Source organism: Sinohyriopsis cumingii, chromosome 4, assembly GCF_028554795.1.
Source record: "Sinohyriopsis cumingii isolate HCF-2022 chromosome 4, ASM2855479v2, whole genome shotgun sequence".
Lineage (NCBI taxonomy): Eukaryota > Metazoa > Mollusca > Bivalvia > Unionida > Unionidae > Sinohyriopsis > Sinohyriopsis cumingii.
Genome location: NC_142964.1, coordinates 83,380,369 through 83,402,090, shown reverse-complemented (window position 1 = coordinate 83,402,090; position 21,722 = coordinate 83,380,369). Strand labels below are relative to the sequence as shown.

The window sequence follows — 21,722 nt, the reverse complement described above, 5'->3', positions numbered from 1 at the left end:
CTGTTTGAAATTAGAAATATAGTCAAGAAGATTAATTTCTGTATCTTCATTTGAAAGAAGTTTCTTTTAAATAACTTTAATAGACTACGGACAATATGTCCAAAAACTAGTTCTAAGAGACTGAATCTTAAAGATTCTCGAACTGGTTCACTTACAGCAAAATCTTTCCGGTATCAAAACAATGTGGCCGATTAAATCTTTTTAAAGCTTCATGGCTTTCAAGGTGACAGGTAGAAGACTTAAATTGCTGGATGTCTAATTCATGCATAACTTGCTGGAAAATTCAAGGCATATGTTACGTTTAGGCTATTACAAAAAGCAACAAGAAAAGAGTGAAGACAACAAGTTTTGTAAAGTTTAACAAATAATTTATTTCCCCACACAAACGAGGTAAACATGAGAAAAATAACTTACGATTTTACGAATCAAATCTAAGAATAATCCAAGAATTAAAAAATGGAAGTCCTAGTAATACAATACCCTAATGAAACTGAGTTCGAATCTCGATGAAACTCAAAATGGAAGGCGATGACGTATGCTGTAGTTAGCGTCGTACTGATGTGTCAACAGTTCATTGTTGAATCAAAGAAAATAATATTCTAGTGTTTAAATTCTGTGTAAATTTTGAGGATTGTCCTTGTCCAAGAATTAATTTAGAGCACAAGTATTTCCAGGGAAAAATAATCTCTTGGAATCCAAATAGTTTGAAGAAAACAAAATAACTAGCACAAACAAAATGGTCACAACATAAAACACTTTAAGTTCTTAAGTGTTAAGGCAAGTAATGACTATTCTTTCTCAAAACATCAATAATAAACTTAGCCACGACGCAAATCAGATGCCCGGATGTGGGTCATTCCTCTGGTAAAACATATCGATACATGTCATTTGTTACGTACTCAAAGTATGGTATCGATTTTATTTTATGAATCTTACTGTGAGAAAGATTTTTTTTTTTAAAAAAAGGTTGCTTACTTCAACTCTTACTGATTCTGAATCAAGGTCAGGAACTCGGTCAGGATTAGATAAAAAGTTTCTATTATTAATTGTTTACGAAAAACAGTCAGGTCAAATAGAGCTGAACCGAATTTCTGGAAAATGTCAAATCCAATAAATAAAATTACATTACAATAGCATGTAATGAAATAAAAAATTAAAACTAACAAGCAAACAATTAAATTAAATCAAATATAAATTAAATCGAATATACATAACATAAAATTTGACCCCTGATCAGATTGGACAGTTTGGGGTCAGCCATCCTGAGTAAAGAATTTTATCAAAGCTTTACTGTTGTTTTAGCTTTAATATTCCTCAATGGTATTGCCTCTGGGAATCTTTCGGATGCACACATTATGGTCAATAAGTATTGGTAACTTCTGTCTTTTAGAATATAATATAAATAATTAAATATCTAATAAATTAACGATAGCCAAAATGCTTAAAAATTCTATATTTTAGACTAATACAACATTCATTTGGAAGCTCTTATTCCTGTAATCTAAATTGAAATTTCCTCCTTTTCTCTCTGCATCTGTATATTTCCCTCTCTTCTTTTTATCAAATTGAATTGAATCTGTATTTCCCTCTTTTTTTCTATTTGCATTTTCATTAGCCTATCTGCTCTCTCTCTCTCTCTCTCTCTCTCTCTCTACAACTGAGTTTGCCACTCTTTTTCCTGCTCCTCAACTGCATGTCTCTTTTTCATTATATAACTGCATATGTCTCTCTCTTTCCGCTTTCTGCAACCGCTTTTCTCTTTCTTATTTCTGTGATTGCATTTGTCTCTCTCTTTCGTCTTTCTCTGATTACATCTGCATTTATTTATCTTTTTCCTCTTTCTGAAGCTCAAGCTTTCTTAAATCCATTTCTTTCTTGTATTTTAATTCTAATTCCATGATCTCCAATCTAGAGCCAGATTTAGACTTACTAAAAAAAAAAAGAGCACTTTAATCCGAAATATTCTTTTCTACCAAATATTGAAGCAAAATATTTTTTTCTTCTTCTTGTTTTAATAACGATGGCTTTGCCTCCGAAAAATCATATTGTATGTCAAGTTGGAGCATTTCAACATTTTCTTCAAGGATTCTAGCCGTTCCTGGCCAGGATTTAAAATAAAGTTCTCTGCTTTGGATGACATTGCAAAAGCTTTTTGGTTTCGCTATATAAAATCAAAAGACCACTGATAAATATATTTATAAAATTAAATGAATTTAACCCTCGAAACAATTTAAATTTCTCTGCAATACTTCTGAAATCCGTATCTCGGACGAGCCGCCGATTTCTGTTACGATTCTATGTCATAAACTAAGTAACAGAAAGAAGCAAAACCAACAAGTTTTGTAAAACTTAACAAATAATTTAAGTATAAAAATTATAAAATAAAATGTGAGAAGAAATTACAATATTAGAAGAAATTACAATATTTTGAAGTGAACCCAAAACATTCCTGAAAGAGCAATATTAAAATCCAAATGAATGAAAAGTTCCGTATAAATTTCATGACTGGTCCGCCAATGACGTCGACAAAATGGTGTTGTCCAGAACTCCTTTGAATAATTCAGAGTAGTTCCAGAATACTATTTATGTCCAAAAAATTAACACTTTCTATTTCCGCTGAACAGTCCAAACAAATGTTTTTTTTTCGCTCAATTAATATCTAAGCACAATATAAAACACGCCTGCAGACTTGATGTTACAACAGGAACACAAGAAATAAGAATGCCTCCAAAATAAGAATGAAATATGATTCCTCAATTATCTCCTTATATAGACATTGAAGCATCTATTACGACTCATTCTAATATTTAAAAATACCGATTCATGTGACCTAACTCAACCAATAATTATTAACTACATTATTCTAAGATACCACTTGGCCGTCCTGTCCAATGGGAAAAAGTTCGAATCTCGTAAACATGTTTACTAATAATTCTATTATTAGTAGCTGTCAAGACGTATGTAAGAATCTATGTATAGATCGAATGCAATTTTGCGTTCCTTAGTATCTTAGAATAGACTTGATGCACGTCCACGACCAGCTAAAGATAACCAATACAATTTACAGCCATGAATAAAAATTGCAAACATTAGATAAAATCAGGTACCAGGAATTACACAAAATATAGATATGCGTAACACTTTTATGAGAGCACTGGCAGACATTTTATGATTGTTATGCTTTTGAAATTGCTTCGTGAGACACAGGGCCGACAAGAGGTGGCGGCGAGCGAGGATATATCCCCAGGGCTCGGGCCCGTAAGGGGGGCCCGGGTCCAACAACACGTTTTAATTTTATGAAAGAAAAATCTTGTTTGAAGAAGAACTAGGAGAGGCCCGGGTGTTTCTTACCCCAGGGCCCGTGATCGCTCTCTATGGCCCTGGTGGGACACATTTGTGTTGGACGTGTCCTCTTTCAGACACGCACGATATTTATCCCTGCAAGTTCAGTTCAAATCAATGGTGAGAAAATCATAAGGATCATAATGATCCGCGCAAATATGTTAGGAAATTTATCCCACGTGTGGTCAGCGGCTCACAAAGTTCAACGAATATTGCCAAGACCATGCGCGTCATTGCCACGCAATATCATCATGTTACAGTTGTCACAGATCACTTTAAGTATATGTGCGTAAAATAGATGACATCGGTCTTTTTGTGTCGACCTCGTGAAAATATATGTGCGGGATTGACTTTGGTGTTGACGAATCACATCATCGTAGAAGACTACAAGATTGTTTTCGTTTGATCATATCATTAAATCAAATCAATGGTAGATACTTCATCAATGGTGGAAACAGGGCCGGCTCCAGACCCGGCCAGACTATCTGGCGCCCTAGGCAAGGTTAGATTCTGACGCACCCCCCCCCGCAAATATCAATTTCAAAATTTATAAACAATAAAAAAATTTTACAAATGCGCCCCCTGAAATCAGCGCCCTAGGCGGCTGCCTAGTTTGCCTATATGGTAGAGCCGGCTCTGGGTGGAAAAGAAATAAATAGAAGATTTGCTTCTTGTGGTGTTACAAACCCCCCTCTCTGCATTGATTAACTATATTTCCGTTTTGTGTTTTAATTTAAATTCCATAACTTTCATGAAAGAGCCGAATAGACCCTTGCTAATCAAACACAAAGCACTTTTATCCCGAAATTTTTTCCCAACAAATATTGGACCAAAGTATATTTGTATTTCTTGTGTCGTTAAAGAAGCCTTCGCCTCAGAAAGATCATATTATCTGGCAAGCTGGAACAATTCATTCTTATCAAGGGACTCTAACCTTTCCAGGGAAGGATTTAAGACAATGTTCTCCACTATAGATGATCGTGTAAAATCTTCTTGTTTTCACGAAAGGTGTAAAATTAAAATACGTGGAACTTAGAACATTTCGAAATAAAATGAATTTAAACTTCAAAAACAAAGTTTTCTGAAATAAATTAGACAAAATTCTTATCCCACGAACAAGCACCAAATTTTCTGTTACGATTCTGTGATCTTAAACTAAGTAACATAAAAGAGCTAAAACAACACGTTTTGTAAAGATAAACAAATAAATTATTTTCCTATAATACAAAGCGAAAATATAAAATGAACTTACAGTAATGCAAATTAAGTCTCAAATAGTTATACAAGATTTATCACACGTCCAAATGTATAAAGTTCCTACTGAATTCCAGTAGTATTACAAAATAAATTCCAATATTTTGTTGACGTGCCTGTAGTCTCGATTATGCTAATGTGCAAGTGGCCCGTAGTGTGGCGATATGCTAACAGTCTTTTGATATATCACACTAATATAATCCAAAATGTTCTTGTCACTATAATTCAAAATTAATGCCCCGGTCCATTATTATTAAAGATGAGCATTTTGTATTTTCCTTGAATAATAATTTGAATAAATATTTCCACCCACATGAATACGGAACGAAACAATAAGACTGATTCTGCTTCAGATGTTAGATGCAAGAATGACTAATTGCTAAAGTAAACAACATTATATAAAAATCTTAGACACAAAAGCAGAATCAGGATGAGAGTGAAAAGTTAATTTCTAGAAAATTCTAAGTTGCCACAAGATAAATATATTGCTAAAAATATAATTAAAGCCATGGAAAACTCCAAGTAGATCAGGTTTATCACAGGGAAATTCCAGTGTCCTAGACTCAGATCCAAATAAAACATGTTTACTTCCATTGATAATGAACCTAATATTGAATCCACACTTATAGAAAAATATCAACTACGCATTATTCGTTTACAAAATAATAGCTACTGGTCAGGTACACAATAAACTTGATTTTGGACTAGGTCAAGTCCAAAATATAATCATGCATAACATATAATCATGGTGAAAAAATAGATGACAAATACAAATTAAATATACATAACAGGAGAAACAAAATTTAGCATTTTTCTGTAAATTAAAAAAAATAATCCACGTGTTTCAAATGTGGTGTCTTTTTTTGCAAAGAAACTTTCGTCGAAGAAAAATGTCTGATATTTTTTGTGTGAAATTACTACGTCGACTTACATTAGAGGCCTTTCCTTCTGTCTCTGATCTAGCCGACATAGTCCAAATGTTTCACCACCAAATAGTCTGGTTCCCTGACCTCTTTCCACTGGGAACCAGACTAACTACCAAATATCTCTAAAACCAGACTATATATTCGGAGGAATTTGTTTCTTTCTGTACATCCATCACAGGAACAAGTTGTCAACATGTCAAGCGAAGCGAAAAGTGCGAATTTGCAATTATAATATATCACTGAGCAAGAATCAGTTTTCACATGATATTTTAAAATTGCTGTTGTATATGATTTATACTGTATCCTATTTGTTCTTCAAACGTCGTAGCCATTCTGCAGTACTTATGCAGATGTATCAAAATATTGAACAGGCATTACAGTAGTTATCGAAATGAAGCTATAAAAAAGGAAGTTTTTAGTTAATTCCACATTCACTGGCCCCGTTTACAAAATCACAACAAATAAAGTACTCAAGTGAATTTTAAAAAAGGTCAATATTTTTGGACAGCTGTATTAAAACAAAGCATAAGGATATTAGTCACTTGACCAGAGAAGTCAATGGCAGTTCATAGCAAAATAAGTTTATGCACCCATCCCCAAATTTATAACCTACGTTGTTCACGTTCGAAGGAAGTTTTTGACACCGTGTGATGCTCAGTGTGCAAACACAAGCCCTTTTCCTGGGTGATAATTCTGCAAAACATTGAGTACTAAACAGGGTGATGCAATTGGAAATAGTTTTAATCCAAGCCGTTTTTGAGATATTCTACCTTCCCCAAACCCATGTGTTTACTGCAATGGGTGGCTAGCTCTTCTCCCTAGCTGACTATTGGTATTTCACTATCAACATACTGCAGAGTAACTATGGAAGGTGTACACGCCTGACATCAATTTCAGGAACAACACAAGCCCGAAATGCCTAGTTCACAACACACACACACACACACACACACACACATCTTTAATTAGTAAACAATAATAGCTAAAAAAGTCAAACCATAGCCTTAACTTTAAAAATTTGACGGGCCAATTTATAATGTTATCCTTAATTTTTCCTATCTATATTTTAGTACAGTTTCAGGCCCTATGTAGCGAATAGTATTCTATTCTTGTCACACAAAGTATTAAAAATGATTGAGGTATTTTTAACTGCATTTAATGATGCTGACCAGAAAATGTACTGAGATAAAGATGGGAAAAAATGTGGAACGAACTATAAAAACATAAATAGTATAACATTGTTATCTAACATAAGAAGATGCACAGCTACTTGATCAGGGCAACCTTATATTTGACATCATTTAAAAAATGCACATCACAAACACCACCCCAGCAACCCTTCATGATTCTTAAATAGAGTTTAATATGTTGGGTACATATGCTAAAGACAGACTACTCAAAACAAAAAGAATAAAAGATGCAAAATGAATAATGAATATGCTGATACCTTAGTTCATTTGTCCTTGCATCATTGCTCCATTTACACTTATTTTGCATAGTGGGCACAAAAAAGTTGTCTCGATGACTCTTAATAAAATCAGAAAAATAAAAAAGACAGTTTCAGCCAAGTTTAGATGGACTGAATCAAGTGCATTCTAGGCTCAATGGAGCCAAAGAAGCAATAAATGGTTATTTTTTATTGAAAAATAAAAATGTGATACTAATTTTTATTAGCAGTGAAGTAGCAGTTAGCAGGAGTAGAAAATTTTTTAGGGAAGGGCATTGTTGGATAATAAAAAGTCTTAATACAGCAGATAAAGTGTAGTACTGTGTGCATCATTTTTAGTAAAGTAAAAACAGAAATTGTGCTTGGTATGTATACTGAAAAAGTAAGACAGTTCATTCTGCAACATGTCCACTCACTTCTTTCCTTTTACCTTGGGGTCAAGTTATTTAATTTGCTAATATTTTCTAAACCTCTTGATATATTCTTATCATGTTTGGTATTAATTACAATGACGCTAAGAAAATTCATTCTACAACAATCTTGCTTGCCCATATGACCTTGGGGTCAAGGTTATAGTCATAGAAAATTTGCATTAGGATTTGTTAAAGTTTCTTTGATTTGCTGTATTTCCTAAAATCCATGATGGATTTTCTTCATACTTGCAGGGCTGATAAAATCCCATAATCCAAAATCCCTTACTACAAATTTTAACAGTCGGGCAAGTAAATTTTTCCAAGTCACTAGTTCGGGACAAGTGCTTTTTTCCTATTTTAGATAGACAAGAATGTTAATATTTGTATGCTTTAAGAAAATTATCTACCTTATCTGGCCATTTCTTCCCACGGTGCATGCTGAACACTTGATTCCACTCCTTCCATGCATACATTTACATCCTGTATCACACCTAACAGTCATCATTGGATAACTGGTTCATAAAGACTATATTTTGGGCCAAGCAACTAAATCAGAATATGCTAAACAAAGGAAATGGGCATAATCAATTGGCAGTTGTTAAGCAGCTTTGTGTTTATTCCAACCAGATCCTCATGGATGGCTCACTCTGATTTTAATCCGACTAAGTGTATTTATATTGATGAAAGGAACTTAACCAACTTCATTGATGGTTTCTTTATGAACTGATTAAACAACACTAATGATTATTGAAATTTTAATTGATTATACAGAGATAAACTTTTACGGGCAATATGGTGTCTAAAGCGAAACAACTGGGCTAATTAAAGAGCTCTCTTTGTTCATATATAATGACAGTATGTATGTTATGATCAGTTCAGAATTAGCTGTTAGGTGAACTGATATTTACTGTGTGGATCAAATGAGTTTGCTAAAATTATTTTTTACAAGGATGGTAATAAGAAAAATTCACATGAATGTGGAGGGATAAAATTTAATACTATTACTGAATATGAGGTATGTATTTCTTCAAGGAGACATAAGCCTGAATATGTGGCTGCAGAAAAGTCAAATATGAGATATCTGAAAGACAGAAATTTTCAGTTTCATTGGTTTGATTGTAATCTGTTGCTTGAGTTTATTGACTTAGAAGGAATGATTGCAGTCATTGTAAACAATATCCCAAACTGGCACAGAGTGGAACTCAAACAGTGACAAGACTTCTCTTAGTCTGATATGCAAATTGTTAGTGTTTGTTTTAAGCTTGTACACTGTGAACGAGGATTTAGTTCAAGGAGCTTAATCAAAACTTCATTAAAGAATTCATGAAACCCAAAGACATTAAAATTCATAAGAAAATTTCTGCAAATGGACCAGATTTTGAGGACTTGAAAACCCAGACACAGCTATCAACTCTTGCCATAGCATTGATCCTGGTGGCAGACATGTACACGGACATTTTTTTTCTCTCCAAATCCAGCAGTTAAAACATATAACTGAAGTAGCCAAATGTGTGGCATCAACCAATATTATGAAAAATGCAAATTCTTTTAATAAATAAATTATGTTGCACATTATTTTGTTTATTATTTTCATGGATTTAAATGCACACATTTCATCAAAGTAATCACACTTCTGGGACAAGTGAAATGTAAGACAGAACAAGTGAATTTTTTTAAACCACTTGTAATGAACAAGTGGGTGAAAACAAAATGTGATCAGCCCTGGCTTGGGATGAATCATTATGAAGCTAATACATTTCATGAGGTGATACACAAATTTGCCTTCTTACTCAAAGGTCACTGTGAACATTTGCATCAAGGTTTTGGTTGAAGATTTTTGTTTGCTTATATTTCTTAAAACCTATCAATGATTTCTTTTATTATGTAGGACTTTGGAGTTCTGATTTGAAATTATAGTAACATTTTTATGTGGTTAAGATGAAAAAGGCTCTCTAGCATGAAGACCAATTGCTAACCTGTTTAAGTTTTGGATAATTTGAGTGTTTTTCCCCACGTGTTTAATTGATTTGTAATCAGTATCAATCTGGATGAATCTTTGTTCTGTAATAAGCTAGTTTCAATTATTTCATAAATTCTGTCATCCTGACTTTATGACAAAATAACATAAGAATAATTTGCATATATTTAGGTCTGCCCATCTATGAGATGGATACCAACCTTATGTTTGAGAAGTTCACAGTGGATGAAATCCGGAAAATTGAAAAGAGAACAAGGTATAAGTACTTTTATTTTTTTCAGTATACATGGCCACATTTACTGTTTGATATCACTTTGAATTTTTAGACCATGCAGTCTATTATAATTTTAATATTATTACATGACTTTTCATATAAACAGGTAGCTTGGGACTTTAAATATAAACATACTACCTTGGACTTTTCATATAAACATATTGCCTGGGATACTCATCCTGTTTCAGCTTTCACTGTTATTCAATTGAATGCCAGACCAGGGCATGAGGAAGAAAACTCAGTGAACATTTTGAAAACAAAGTGCTCCAGACTACAGGTGCAAGACATCACATAATCATTGATAAAGGCAAATTAAATTGGTAATAAAAAGCAAAGCATTTTAATTCCGACCATTAGGGTATATACAGTTCATATCATTTGGGCACATATTATTCCGACCATTAGGGTGTATACAAATCGCACACTCATTTGGGCTTATATAATTCAGACCATTAGGGTATATACAATTCATTATATACAATTCATATAATTTGGGAAGAAAGAATGTTGTAAGAACCATTTAGTTCTTTATTTACCATGTGTTTTTCATGCACATTTTAAAGTCATTATCTTGACGATACAAATACTTGCTCAAGAGATGGATTCAAAATGTCTCCACTTCATGCGAACAATCTGATTGCATGGGGGCAGGTTTTTATTTCTACAAACTGATAATCAGCAAATATGGATGGAGATACAGTTAGGGCATGTCAAGACTCAAAACTATTGACAAATTATTTGTGGAGATTGTCCATGCATGTCAGGACAAATAAACATTGATAAGTTATCTATTGAGATACAGTCAGGACATAATGTTGTTGTTGTTGTTGTAGGGTTTAACACCATTTTTCAGCACAAGGTAGGCTATAGATGGCGACCAGTATTACTGGTAGAGGAAGAACCCTGGAAAACCCAGGGAAGAACCACTGACCCACGAAATGCTACTGGCAGGCTTTCCCACATACCCACGCTAGCCGAGCCTTGGACTCGAACCCACGCAGACAGAGGTGAGATGGCAGTGATCTGAAACGGTGAGCTCTTTAGACCACTCGGCCACTCGGGGCCCCCAGGACATAATGAGACTGGTAGAGATTGACAGGTTATTTAAGGAGAAACAGTCAAGGCATGTTGAGATTGATAAACATTGACAAATTATCAATGGAGACAGAATCAGGGCTGATAATCTGTTTATCAGTTTAGACATGCCCTGACTGTAACTCCATAGTTATTTACAGATTATCGGACCTGATTGACTGATAGACATTGGCAAATGATTATTGTTGTTAGTTTAACAAAAATTCACAGTCTAATATGGCCATTCTCTGATAGTTTATATATTTCTCCTATATACTACAGAGACATTTATTGTTGTGGATATAAACTTTCTTGGTTTTGTGAATAATTACATTCTGGTCAGTATTCATTTCTTGGATTGGGCAAACAGTCTTGTAGATTGGAGAAATGGTTTTAAAGATCAATGAAGAGGACTTAGATTGGAGAAGGGGTTTTGTACATGTCGATTTGGAAAGTGGTCTTAATGATTGGGGAAGGGGTATTATGGGTTGGGGAAGAGGTCTTATATATTGTGGAAAGGGTCCTATAGATTGAGCAAAGGGGCTTATAATTAGAGGAAAAGGGTGTTACAGATTGGGCAAGCATAGTGTAGTATCAATTGAGAAAAGGGGCTTATAAATTCAAGTAAGGGTCATAGTGTTGCCACAGAAATATGATTGTTTGTTATGATTTTAACTTTATGTTTGTAGAAAGGATGAAATCCAAATAAATTGACCAATTAATCTCTATAAATGAAAAAAAAATGAATTTTATGGAAATTGTCATGATCTTTAACTAAGTTTCTGAAATAATAATGATCTGTGTCATTTATATAATTGATATATTTTATGCTGATAGATAATTCCATTTTTCTTAGGGCAGAAATAGAGAGGAAGAAAGAAGATCTAAGAACAATGGTTGGGTACGTTGAATCAAGATACTGTGCCATGCATAATATTTTTGTAGTGGTCTTGAGGTGGAGTAAATCAACCAACGTAAACCTGAGTAACCACTGCTGGCTGAAACATTTCATCTCCTTAAGGATAGCTGGAGTGGACCAATGCCTGTTAAGTCTTTCGTTACACAGTCACTTAGGGAAACTGGATGGCATCAGTGCCTGTTAATTATTAGTTATACAGTCCCTAAGAATAGCTGAATTGGACCAATACCTGTTCATGATCAGTTATACAGTCCCTAAGAATAGCTGGATTACACCAATGCCAGTTAATTATCAGTTATACAGTCCCTAAGAATAGCTGGATTACACCAATGCCAGTTAATTATCAGTTATACAGTCCCTGAGGGTAACTGGATTGGCACCAATGCCAGTTAATTATTATTTATACAGTCCGTAAGGATAGCTGGATTATTTTTAAACTTTAATCATAATACAGTTCCAACAAAGCTCATTCAGTCATGGTTTTTGAGTGATCTGTAGAATAAGTGTCATAACAAATTTCTCGATGAAAATTATCGATCTCTATGGATTTACAATAGCAGTTCAGCATCAGACTCGGTCAAGAAAGTTGATGTTGGATTGAACTTTACAAGTGCAGGTGGAATCAAAGTATAGTCACATGAACAAGAAGTCGTGCACATTTTCATTTACCTCCTTTATGGATGTTCAACTATGAATGGGATAGAGGAGTAATATACAAATTTTCGTTAGTATGTTTAATTTTTAACTTGTACATATGACATTTCTTCACAATTATAATTTAGCATAATGTAAAATTTAACCAAAATAAATCTGGCTTAATTGCTGCATTTTTACATTCTTTTACTTGAAAGAAGGAAGATATTTGTAATGGAAAAATAGGCATTATGTGCAAATTGAAATATAAAACACGACATACCATACATAAGATGTATATGAAGTTTCTTAATTACCTCCAATTTATTGGACTTGATTGCTGGATTTTTTCCTGTCGGTGTTTTCCCAAACTTTGTTTATAAATGACAACATTGTTGCGTCTCTGTTTATATTTGCATAAACTTCTTCCCAAGAGCAGGTGCTTTCCCTGTTACATCATAGCACACAACAGAAACCAGATTAAAGAAGATAACCCTTCTTGGTGATTGCATCTAAAAATGTTGATGTACGTTATCATTGAATTTACCATTAAGCATCACTTGAGGAATTTATACAATAATCTTCAGTGGAATTTTGATGGACAAGAGCAAAATAAAGTGAGAGACACAGTAATTGAAAATACTGTTCTGATCATTGAAACAATTATTTAGGAGAATATTCATATCTTTTCACATTTATGCATATTGAATTTCCTCAAATTGCACTTTCTTTGTTTTTGAAATTCGACTGACATGCCTGGCAAAACCTGATAAACATAGAAGCTATACTAGAATTTCCAGTAGTCTCCATTTCCAGCTGAAATCCATTCTCCTTACTGCACTGAATTGATCCAATAATCCAGTCTGTCATAATCAGAAAAGCAGAATTGAGTTGAATGAACATAGAAACAAGATCCATGTGCATTAATTCACAATATGTCTTTAAATTTAAATTTTAAGTAGACCAAATTAAATGACAATTCTTTTTTAAACTGATAATAATAATAATAATAATAATAATAATAATGCTTTATTTATAGAGGGTGACTCATTAATCAAGGACTATTCTCCCTTGAGGCCCTCTTAGAATGCAAGACTGAGTTGCTGGACAGAGCTATGTGTACATGAATACTGTTATTGTGTATTGATGAATCTATGGTTGTAAATTTAATTTGGATTGTTTCTTGCAATGTATATTATTATTAAACCTTAAGTAGTTAAACAAAATGAGCATACAATAAAAAGGTTACTGCATTTATATGGAAAACATGAACTTGTTTCTTTTCTGAAAAATACTGCACTCTCTGCTTCCACTCATTGCTTAATGAAAAAAATCTTATCCATTTCATAGGAAATTGTATGATCTCAGCCATTGTGAGCTTTTTTGCATTTTTCATTTTTTTCATTTCTCATAATCTGGCTGGATGTAGAGGCACCACTGATGACATTGCAACAATTTCTCTCCATTTTGTCCAGTTCTCCACTACTCTTTGGGACTTTGCAAAGTCCATGCCTTTCCATTCATTGATGTTATCTTCCTATCTCATCTGCTTTGCCTTGTTTTCTCTTTCCTCTCACTGTGCCCTGCAGGATTGTCTTTGACAGACCAGATGAGCCTGAGACATGACCGTGCCATCTTTGTTTGCATTTATTTATTTTGGTGAACAGGTCATCGTATGGTCTCATTAAACTTTGGATTCTGATGCTCACCTCCTCATTAGAGACATGGTCTAAGTATCAGATGTTCAGGATCCTTAAGTAACACCTCATCTCTAAGGCATGGATTCGTCTCAGTGTCCATGTCTCACATTAATGTATAAATATGGACATGATGAGGAAGTACATAAGCTTGATCTTGGGACCAAGTGTGATGTTACTGTCCTTCCAAATATGCTTCAGCCTAGCTAGTGCAGTTGCTGTGCAGTCCTGGAAATAGCCATATTTTTTTAACCTTCATCAGAGGTTATAGCACCGAGATACTTGAAGCTTGTCACTGTGCCCATACCCTGTTGAAATCTTTCTTGAAGTCAATGAAAACATGATACAGGTCCTCTTTATGCTGCAGATACTTTTCACAGAGGATTCTAAGATTGAAGGTCCACTCTGTAGTGCTACATCATGCTCTGGAACCTGCCTGTTCTTAAGAAATGATGTTCTCTGCTTGGGGTTTCAGACCATTAAGGATAATCTTAAGAATAACCTTGCTTGAGTGACTGGTGAGGCTTATTATTCAGTAGTTCTGGCACAGCTGCAGATTTGTTTTTTTTTAGGAAGAGTGATGATTAGAGACTGACTTCATGGGGTGGAGCATTCTTCTGTTTGCCAGATTTTGTTGCAGATTGTTGTGAGGACATCTATCATGGAGGTTCCTCCTGCTTGAACATGTTCTGCTGGTATATTGTCTACTCCAGCTGACTTCCATTTCTTTGTGCCTTTACCTCAGAATTTTCTTCTCCCTGAGGATTGGGTGGTCAGTCTCTGTTGTGATCTGATAGATTCATTTTTAGTTGGATATTGTTGAGTAAAAGTTAAGTGAATTATATATTTAGCATTTCCTCAATCTAACTTTGGAAATTCCCCGGACAGTCCTGCCCATTTCTATGCCTGCTAAATCAACCATGAATGCAGGTTTTCCATCCAAGCCACAGATATCAAACCTGTACAAACAGCTGATATCAAACAAGCCCTCATGAAGAAACATTTGTCTGAAAAATGAAGCACAGAATTGATGAAGCAAATCAGCACAACACTTTGGAAGACTGAGTGGAAAATGATGATTTATATTCCAGTGGAAATGATGATTTATATTCCAGTGGAAATAATAATTTATATTCCAGTGAAAATGATGATTTGTATTCTAGTGGAAATGATTATTTGTATTCAGGTGGATGTGATGATTTGAATTCCATTGGTGCAAGTAGAGCCTATTACTCCACAAATAGCTAAGTTCCTCCTATGTTTTGAGAAGATAAAGTTAGAACATGTCAATGTCATGGGCTGCTGTTCCATGATCTCAGGTATATTTTGCCATCATCCAAGGGAAAATAATGTCCAGAACAAAGATCGCATTGCTGTCTTGTGAATTTCAGATTGCTGTATGGTTTTTTGCCCCATTGTCCAAAATAGAATCTTCATGGATTCTAACATTGTTTATGAGCCTTCATGATTGACCTATTGTAGAAGACCTGCTTTTCCTAGTCACTTTAATTATAGCTGGCAGAATAATTGAAGATACGACCTGAATTATCTGAAGTTCATCCATGATGTTTTGATTCCTCTCAAGAAGGCTCCATGCTTTCAGTACTAGGAAAAGGTTCTTGCTCAAAGGAAATCAAGCCTTTGTAATAATAGCATTGTCTTTTTTGGAGCAATAAGGTATCCTGTCTGGGCTCCAAAGAGATACCTGAAGCAAAGTGAGTCAGTCAGAAGAGGGGGATCTCACTTCTTACCACAAGGAAGAAAGGGTAAGTTTGTCTGCTTAGGTTTTTTCTTCATTGATATTTTGGGATATCTGCTCAGAAAGCAAGGAATTAAGCCACTTTCAATGTGATTTTTACACCTGTCCGTTGTGGAGGTCACCAGTAGCACATCATTTGAGCACTACTACTCCATAGCTGACATCATCCTAACTGTGTGATGGTCAGAAATGGCATTTGCAGGTATTTATGTCGGAGAGCTTTCATCCTAAAGGGCTCATTTTGAACTCGTAAGACAACAAGCTAACTTCACAGATCATTCAGCTGCTTCACAATGATGCAGGTTCATTTACTTTCACAGGATTTGCAGCAGTGAACATTTGTCTCTAAACTGTATTCATGCCTTTATATCACACAAACCTTTAAGCAACTTCCACTTTTGTTAGGAACTGGGGACAGAGTCATTTCCAGGGTAAGAAAATGTAACTCTCTCCCCCTCTTAACTGTTCTAACGTATTATGATTGGGTAATGTTTCTGAGGAAGAAATACATTTTCAGAGTAAAATATGTTTCTTTGACACTTACCCAGTCATATTCGGGCACACCTTTCCAAGTGCTACCTGCAGTTACATCACTGAAAGAGATGGCACATTTACTCCAATAGTAAATTGATATTGATGTTATATGGCACCAAGGATAGAAGATGCAATGGAGCACCACTCTAGTCTGACTTATGTCTTGGTAAACAGGTGACATTTGAACACTTCTGATGCTACAACAAGCCAAATTATATGGGGAATGTCATTTTTAGTTGGGAGGACTGGATCGTGTCTGTTTTAGCTTTGGAGGGTTGGATCACATCTTTTTACCCTTGGTAGGCTGGGTCATGTCTTTTTTAGCTTGATAAGGCTGGATCATATCAGTTTTTATATTGGGAGGTCTGGATTTACAAAGTGGCAGATATATTCACAGTATATGATTGGATTAGTGTGATGAAAGAATAACCTTGTTACTTTGGCAACAATCAAATTTTTCATTTATTTATTATTTTTATTGTAGGGAGAGATACAGAGACCTAATTGAGGCTGCGGACACCATTTCAGAGATGAAGATGAGCTCTCAGAATGTAGGTTTAACTCTGATTTCATGTTATATTAATTGTGCAACAAGCTGTGACAATTTAAATCTCTTTCTCTAACATTTCACCTCTTTCTTATAACATTCTTACTTCATACTCCTAACATCTCAATCATAAGGTGTTGTTCAGAAAGGAGGAAACTGGAGTACCTGGAGAAAACTACTAGCCATAGATGTGGCAACCCATCTGTGGCATTAATTTATTTGACTAATATTAAATACAAAAAGAATGAGTAAAATAAAAGAAATTGAATGCAGAAACCATACATCCAGGATTTGATATATTTTAAGGAAAATCAAATTTGGTCTTTTCATGAAGGATGTTACAGATATAAATGCAATAAACAGACAATGAACAGTACAATACTAGTATCTAACTAGCCTGAGCACTTTCGACTCTTTAATGCGTCTTTTTCAAAGGCAAATACAAAACATAGACAAGACAAATGAATAAAACAGAAAAACGGTTATGTTTGTGAAACTTTACATGGCTGTTTCTACAGGAATTAAACCTTTTAACTTTATTATGTTTCAACTAGTTTATTTCAGCTCGTTGCTGATATTGGAAAATATTTGTATTGACCTAGAAATTGATGAGCCATAATGACATCTGTTACTTTATGTAAATTTTTGTAAGCGCAAATTATATCTTGGATATTTCATTGTTATAGTAGTCATAGACTATTACGCAAATTTTGAGACTTATTTAAAAGAAAATGTGTTGGCTGCAGAAGATAATTTTACTTGTGCATTGTTGTCTTTTTCTAGTCTTCTTGGTTTAAACCACTTGGTTTCAGTGTTCTAAGACAGCGGATCCAGTGCACTTGAAATATTGTTATTTGCCATATGATTTGTAATCTTTATATATAGTCCTTTGCTGAAGACAAAATGAATCCTAATTTAATTTAATCAAATAATATTTTTGTTTACACTTTACCAAAGTAACCAAAGTTTGTCAACAGGACTATAGAGGTGCAAAGCAAATGTGTGTCTAGTGCATTATTCAGGAGCGACTGTCAGGCTAGCTATCCTGCCTCACTATTAATAACTAAAAATATTATTTTAATAGTAATACAAAAACTGCTACTATTGCATTACTTTCCTGTTCTGGGACATGTGTTCACTCGTCCAAGCTACATGATCCCTACCCTATATGTTTAAGGTGATGACATCTGTTTGTAAGATAGAGGACCAGTGTAACCAGCTGAAACAGAGTCAGATGGTAAAGGGATCCTCACTACAGCACAAGAAGAAGGCAGAATTAGAGCAGAGGTAATACGTACATTGTAAGTTAAGATTTAGCACTTTGTGAGAGGCAGGTAATTTTTGTACAAATTGAATGTTATGGTCTTACTTTGTCACCACTTCACCACCTGCCCAATATCTGGATGTATTTGGAGGCTTAGAGTTTCCTTCATTTCAGAAGGACTGCACTGGTGGCCTAGTGGTTAGAACATCTGCCTCAGATGCAGGAGGTCGTGGGTTCGATCCCTGGCCAAGTCATACCAAAGACTTACAAAAATGGTACTAACAGCTGCCTCGCTTGGTGTTCAGCATTAAGAGGTTAGTGGTAGGACTGGTCGGCCTGGTGTCAGGATAATGTGACTGGGTGGGACATCATGCTACATGTCTGTGGCATGATACCCCAGTGCTAGACATCACTATAAACGGTCACACTACAGATGTCGTAGCGATATGACTGAATTTTTTTTAAAGCTACGTTAAAAATCCAAATCACACGCACACACTCATTTCAGATGTGACTTGTAATTAAAGTACATAAGTAATAAATGTCTTTCCATGAGACTTTGTAAAAGTTTAAAAAGATAGTTATACCATTAGTACCTGGATAACTATAGTTTGACTGAATATTTCTTTTAGTTTTTGTAAATCCTATTATGATAACATCTTTTACATTTTTAGAGTAATAGGTAACAAATGTGTCTTTAGTCTTTTTATATTTCTTACATGTCTCTAGTATATAAATAATATATTGCAATAAATATTTAAACAGTTATTTAAAAATTATAAATGCATTTTCTTTCTTCTCACCCAGGAGGAAGGAAGAGGCAAAGTTTTATGGCACGGCTTCTCAGATCAAGTTATTGCTGGATATGCCAGAAAGGGTAAAGCAACAAAATTTAAAGTGTTCCTGGTGTTAGAATACTAAAATGCTGTATGTTTAAATTATTTATTAAAAAAGGAAACAATTGCATGCACATAATTACGTAAATAAGATTTTATGAAATCAGTCAATGGATTATTATCCTCATGCCAATGAATTTTGGAAGGGATATATCATTTTTCCCATACTTTTGTTATGCCCTCAGTGTATTGGGTTTTATTTCACCTAAACTCATCAGTATTGGTACATTGTGACCCAGCTATAATATGATAGTCAGGGTCCATAGAACCTGACTACCATGTTATGTATTGAACTGTGTTATAACCAACCCAATCAATTAGCTGAAGAACATGATGCATGTGGCAAAAAAAATGCCCTGGGGTGGGTGGTAGTATAAGCAGGTGCAAAATACGTGATTAATTGGGACAGTTAACATCTTAAATCAGTGCATATTAGATGAGGAATACACATGTAGTGAAATTAGACATTGCATATATAATATTTTACTTTATTCAGAGAACCATGCATTGGCACATATGTGTGTATACTGTTTATATATACATGTCTAATGTATAGCATGAATAGAGTATCAACACTATGGACTCAAAGCCAATCTTGCCACATGCAGTGAATCTACAATACATGTAATTTCATTGAAAATATGTACACATATTTAAAATATTCAATAATTGTCACAGATCTTTATGTATACAAATTAAATGGAATAAAAAGAGCAAAATTATGTAATGAAATGTGAAGCTCATTAATGGTTTAGTACATCCCAAAGTCAATAAACAATGTCTGTATCAGTTTGATACTGTTACAATTTCTCATCTACAAATCATAATACTTTTTTTAACAGATAAAATGATTGATTTTTCAGCTGCTTTCTGTTATTGTCATGTTTGTTCTTGGCAAAGTAAATTGTATTCCGTAACTGAAGAATTAATCATGTCCAGGGATTCAGTCTTCTCTTTAACAGTAGAAGCATTACATTTTGGGATCCTGTTATCCATTGTTAATGTCCACTGATTAGCACTTGTATACCTATTCGTTTGAACAACTATGCAAGAATAATTGTTTATCAACAATGGGGTGATTTTTATAGTGAATGGACAACATTATTCACTGGTCAGCTGGTTGCATCTAACAATACTGCCAAGCCAAGTGCATGTGATGGTGGCTTTGTTTTTTTTATATGTTTTATAAATTTTTGCCCAATATTTTGAACACGTTTAAGGTCTACAGTTGACTTTGATGAGTAGCAAGGTACTTAAATTGATTTATAAATTCCGTTGAGAATTTTTTTTCAACCACTGTATTGTTTGGCGCTTGGTTGTATATGCAGTTTAAGAACAAACATCGTATATTGTTTGAGTAACAATTGTATACGGAATGCATTGAAGACAAAAAAGACTTGATGAATTTTTTGTTCATGGATCAGTAATAATAAGATTAACACTTATGACAATAAACTAAGATCAAAGTTCTCAGAAGCCATTGGTTAAGATACTCGTATTTCTTCTGTTTATTTTAACACAGAACTTCAAGAAATCGATGTTAAAATTTTGTGAGCTACACCACATTTGTTTTATTTTTGAAGTCATATATATGATCTCTTCCTGAAAATGATAAAACCTTTTACATGTTATTTTTTATACTTTTAAGAAGAAGAAATATTTTTGCGTGTACGATGTGAAATTTCAGGAGCCATGACAGAATCATCTTAAAGTTGAATTCATGTGTGATCTTTTCCCCAAAAATGATAATAAATGTTTTATATGTTATTTTTTGTTCTTTTAAAAAGATTTTTTTTCATGTACAAGAAAAAGACATGTATATGAAATTGTGGGAGCCACACCATGATTGTGCTGTATGTGAATTTGTATTACAAAGGAGTGTGATGTAGCAGGGTCTCACTGGATGTGGATGCATCTTAGGAAAAGTAACAGAATGAGGTCACTTTGTCCTAATTTACGTGCTAGAGTTACTTGGCATTTTCAGCCATTTCCTCTTAATGAACCAGTAACTTGGATTGTATTTCACCTACACTTATGAGATGTGAATGCATCTCATTGAAAGTTATGTTTGAGAGACAGTGGCATTTTCATCCATTTGTTCATTATGCTGTCATTATCTTGAACTCATTTCATGTACACTCATAAAATCTGGCTTGTAAATAAATCTTAAAGAAAGTAATTAAACCATAACAAAACTCGATCTCTGTTTATTCCGAATTTTAACATTTCCTTGACTGTTGCATTTTCAGCTATTTTTTATTTTAAACCAAAGTATTTTGGACCCAGCTTCACCCACACTCATGAAAATTTGTTTATGAATGCGTCTCAGCAAGAGTAGCTGAACCGTACAAAAAGTAGGTCAATTTGGTGTAATTACATGTGTGTGACTTTTGTGTTTGAAGCTGATTGTTTGTAATACTCATTATGTTGGATCCTGTAACCAATCTACATGAAAATGTGTATGTTAATTAATCTCATTCATGCGGAAAAGTTGGTCACTTATGCAGTTTTCATACTTGTGGGACATTTTTTCACTTCTTCTGTCATTGTGGACTCAATATCGTTGATGATGTATCACCTGAAGGAGACTAATAATTCATTAGAACACAGAATAAGTGAATATGTCCTAATTTACACATACTTTTTGGTAATATCGTAGAGAATTTGAATAGAGATCTGTAAAAAATTTCAGAAGGCATGGTGGCAGAGATAGCTTTTAGTTTTTACATTTAATGTTGATCTTCCGTTAAATATGAAAAGGGGAC

The 21,722-nt window shown here is 34.2% G+C and overlaps 1 protein-coding gene across 1 annotated transcript in view; it reads left to right on the top strand.

Annotated features, from left to right (window-relative positions):
* Positions 1–5,636: 5,636 nt before the first annotated feature.
* The window catches only part of LOC149801560 (conserved oligomeric Golgi complex subunit 1-like), a 106,034-nt gene continuing 89,948 nt past the window's right edge, over positions 5,637–21,722 (top strand). Inside the window, exons 1-6 of the mRNA XM_089955780.1 lie at positions 5,637–5,734; positions 9,532–9,616; positions 11,565–11,609; positions 16,735–16,801; positions 17,975–18,084; positions 18,869–18,938. Of these exons, the coding sequence (XP_089811906.1) occupies positions 5,716–5,734; positions 9,532–9,616; positions 11,565–11,609; positions 16,735–16,801; positions 17,975–18,084; positions 18,869–18,938 (396 nt within the window). The 5' untranslated portion in view covers positions 5,637–5,715. The remainder of the gene's footprint in view (positions 5,735–9,531; positions 9,617–11,564; positions 11,610–16,734; positions 16,802–17,974; positions 18,085–18,868; positions 18,939–21,722) is intronic.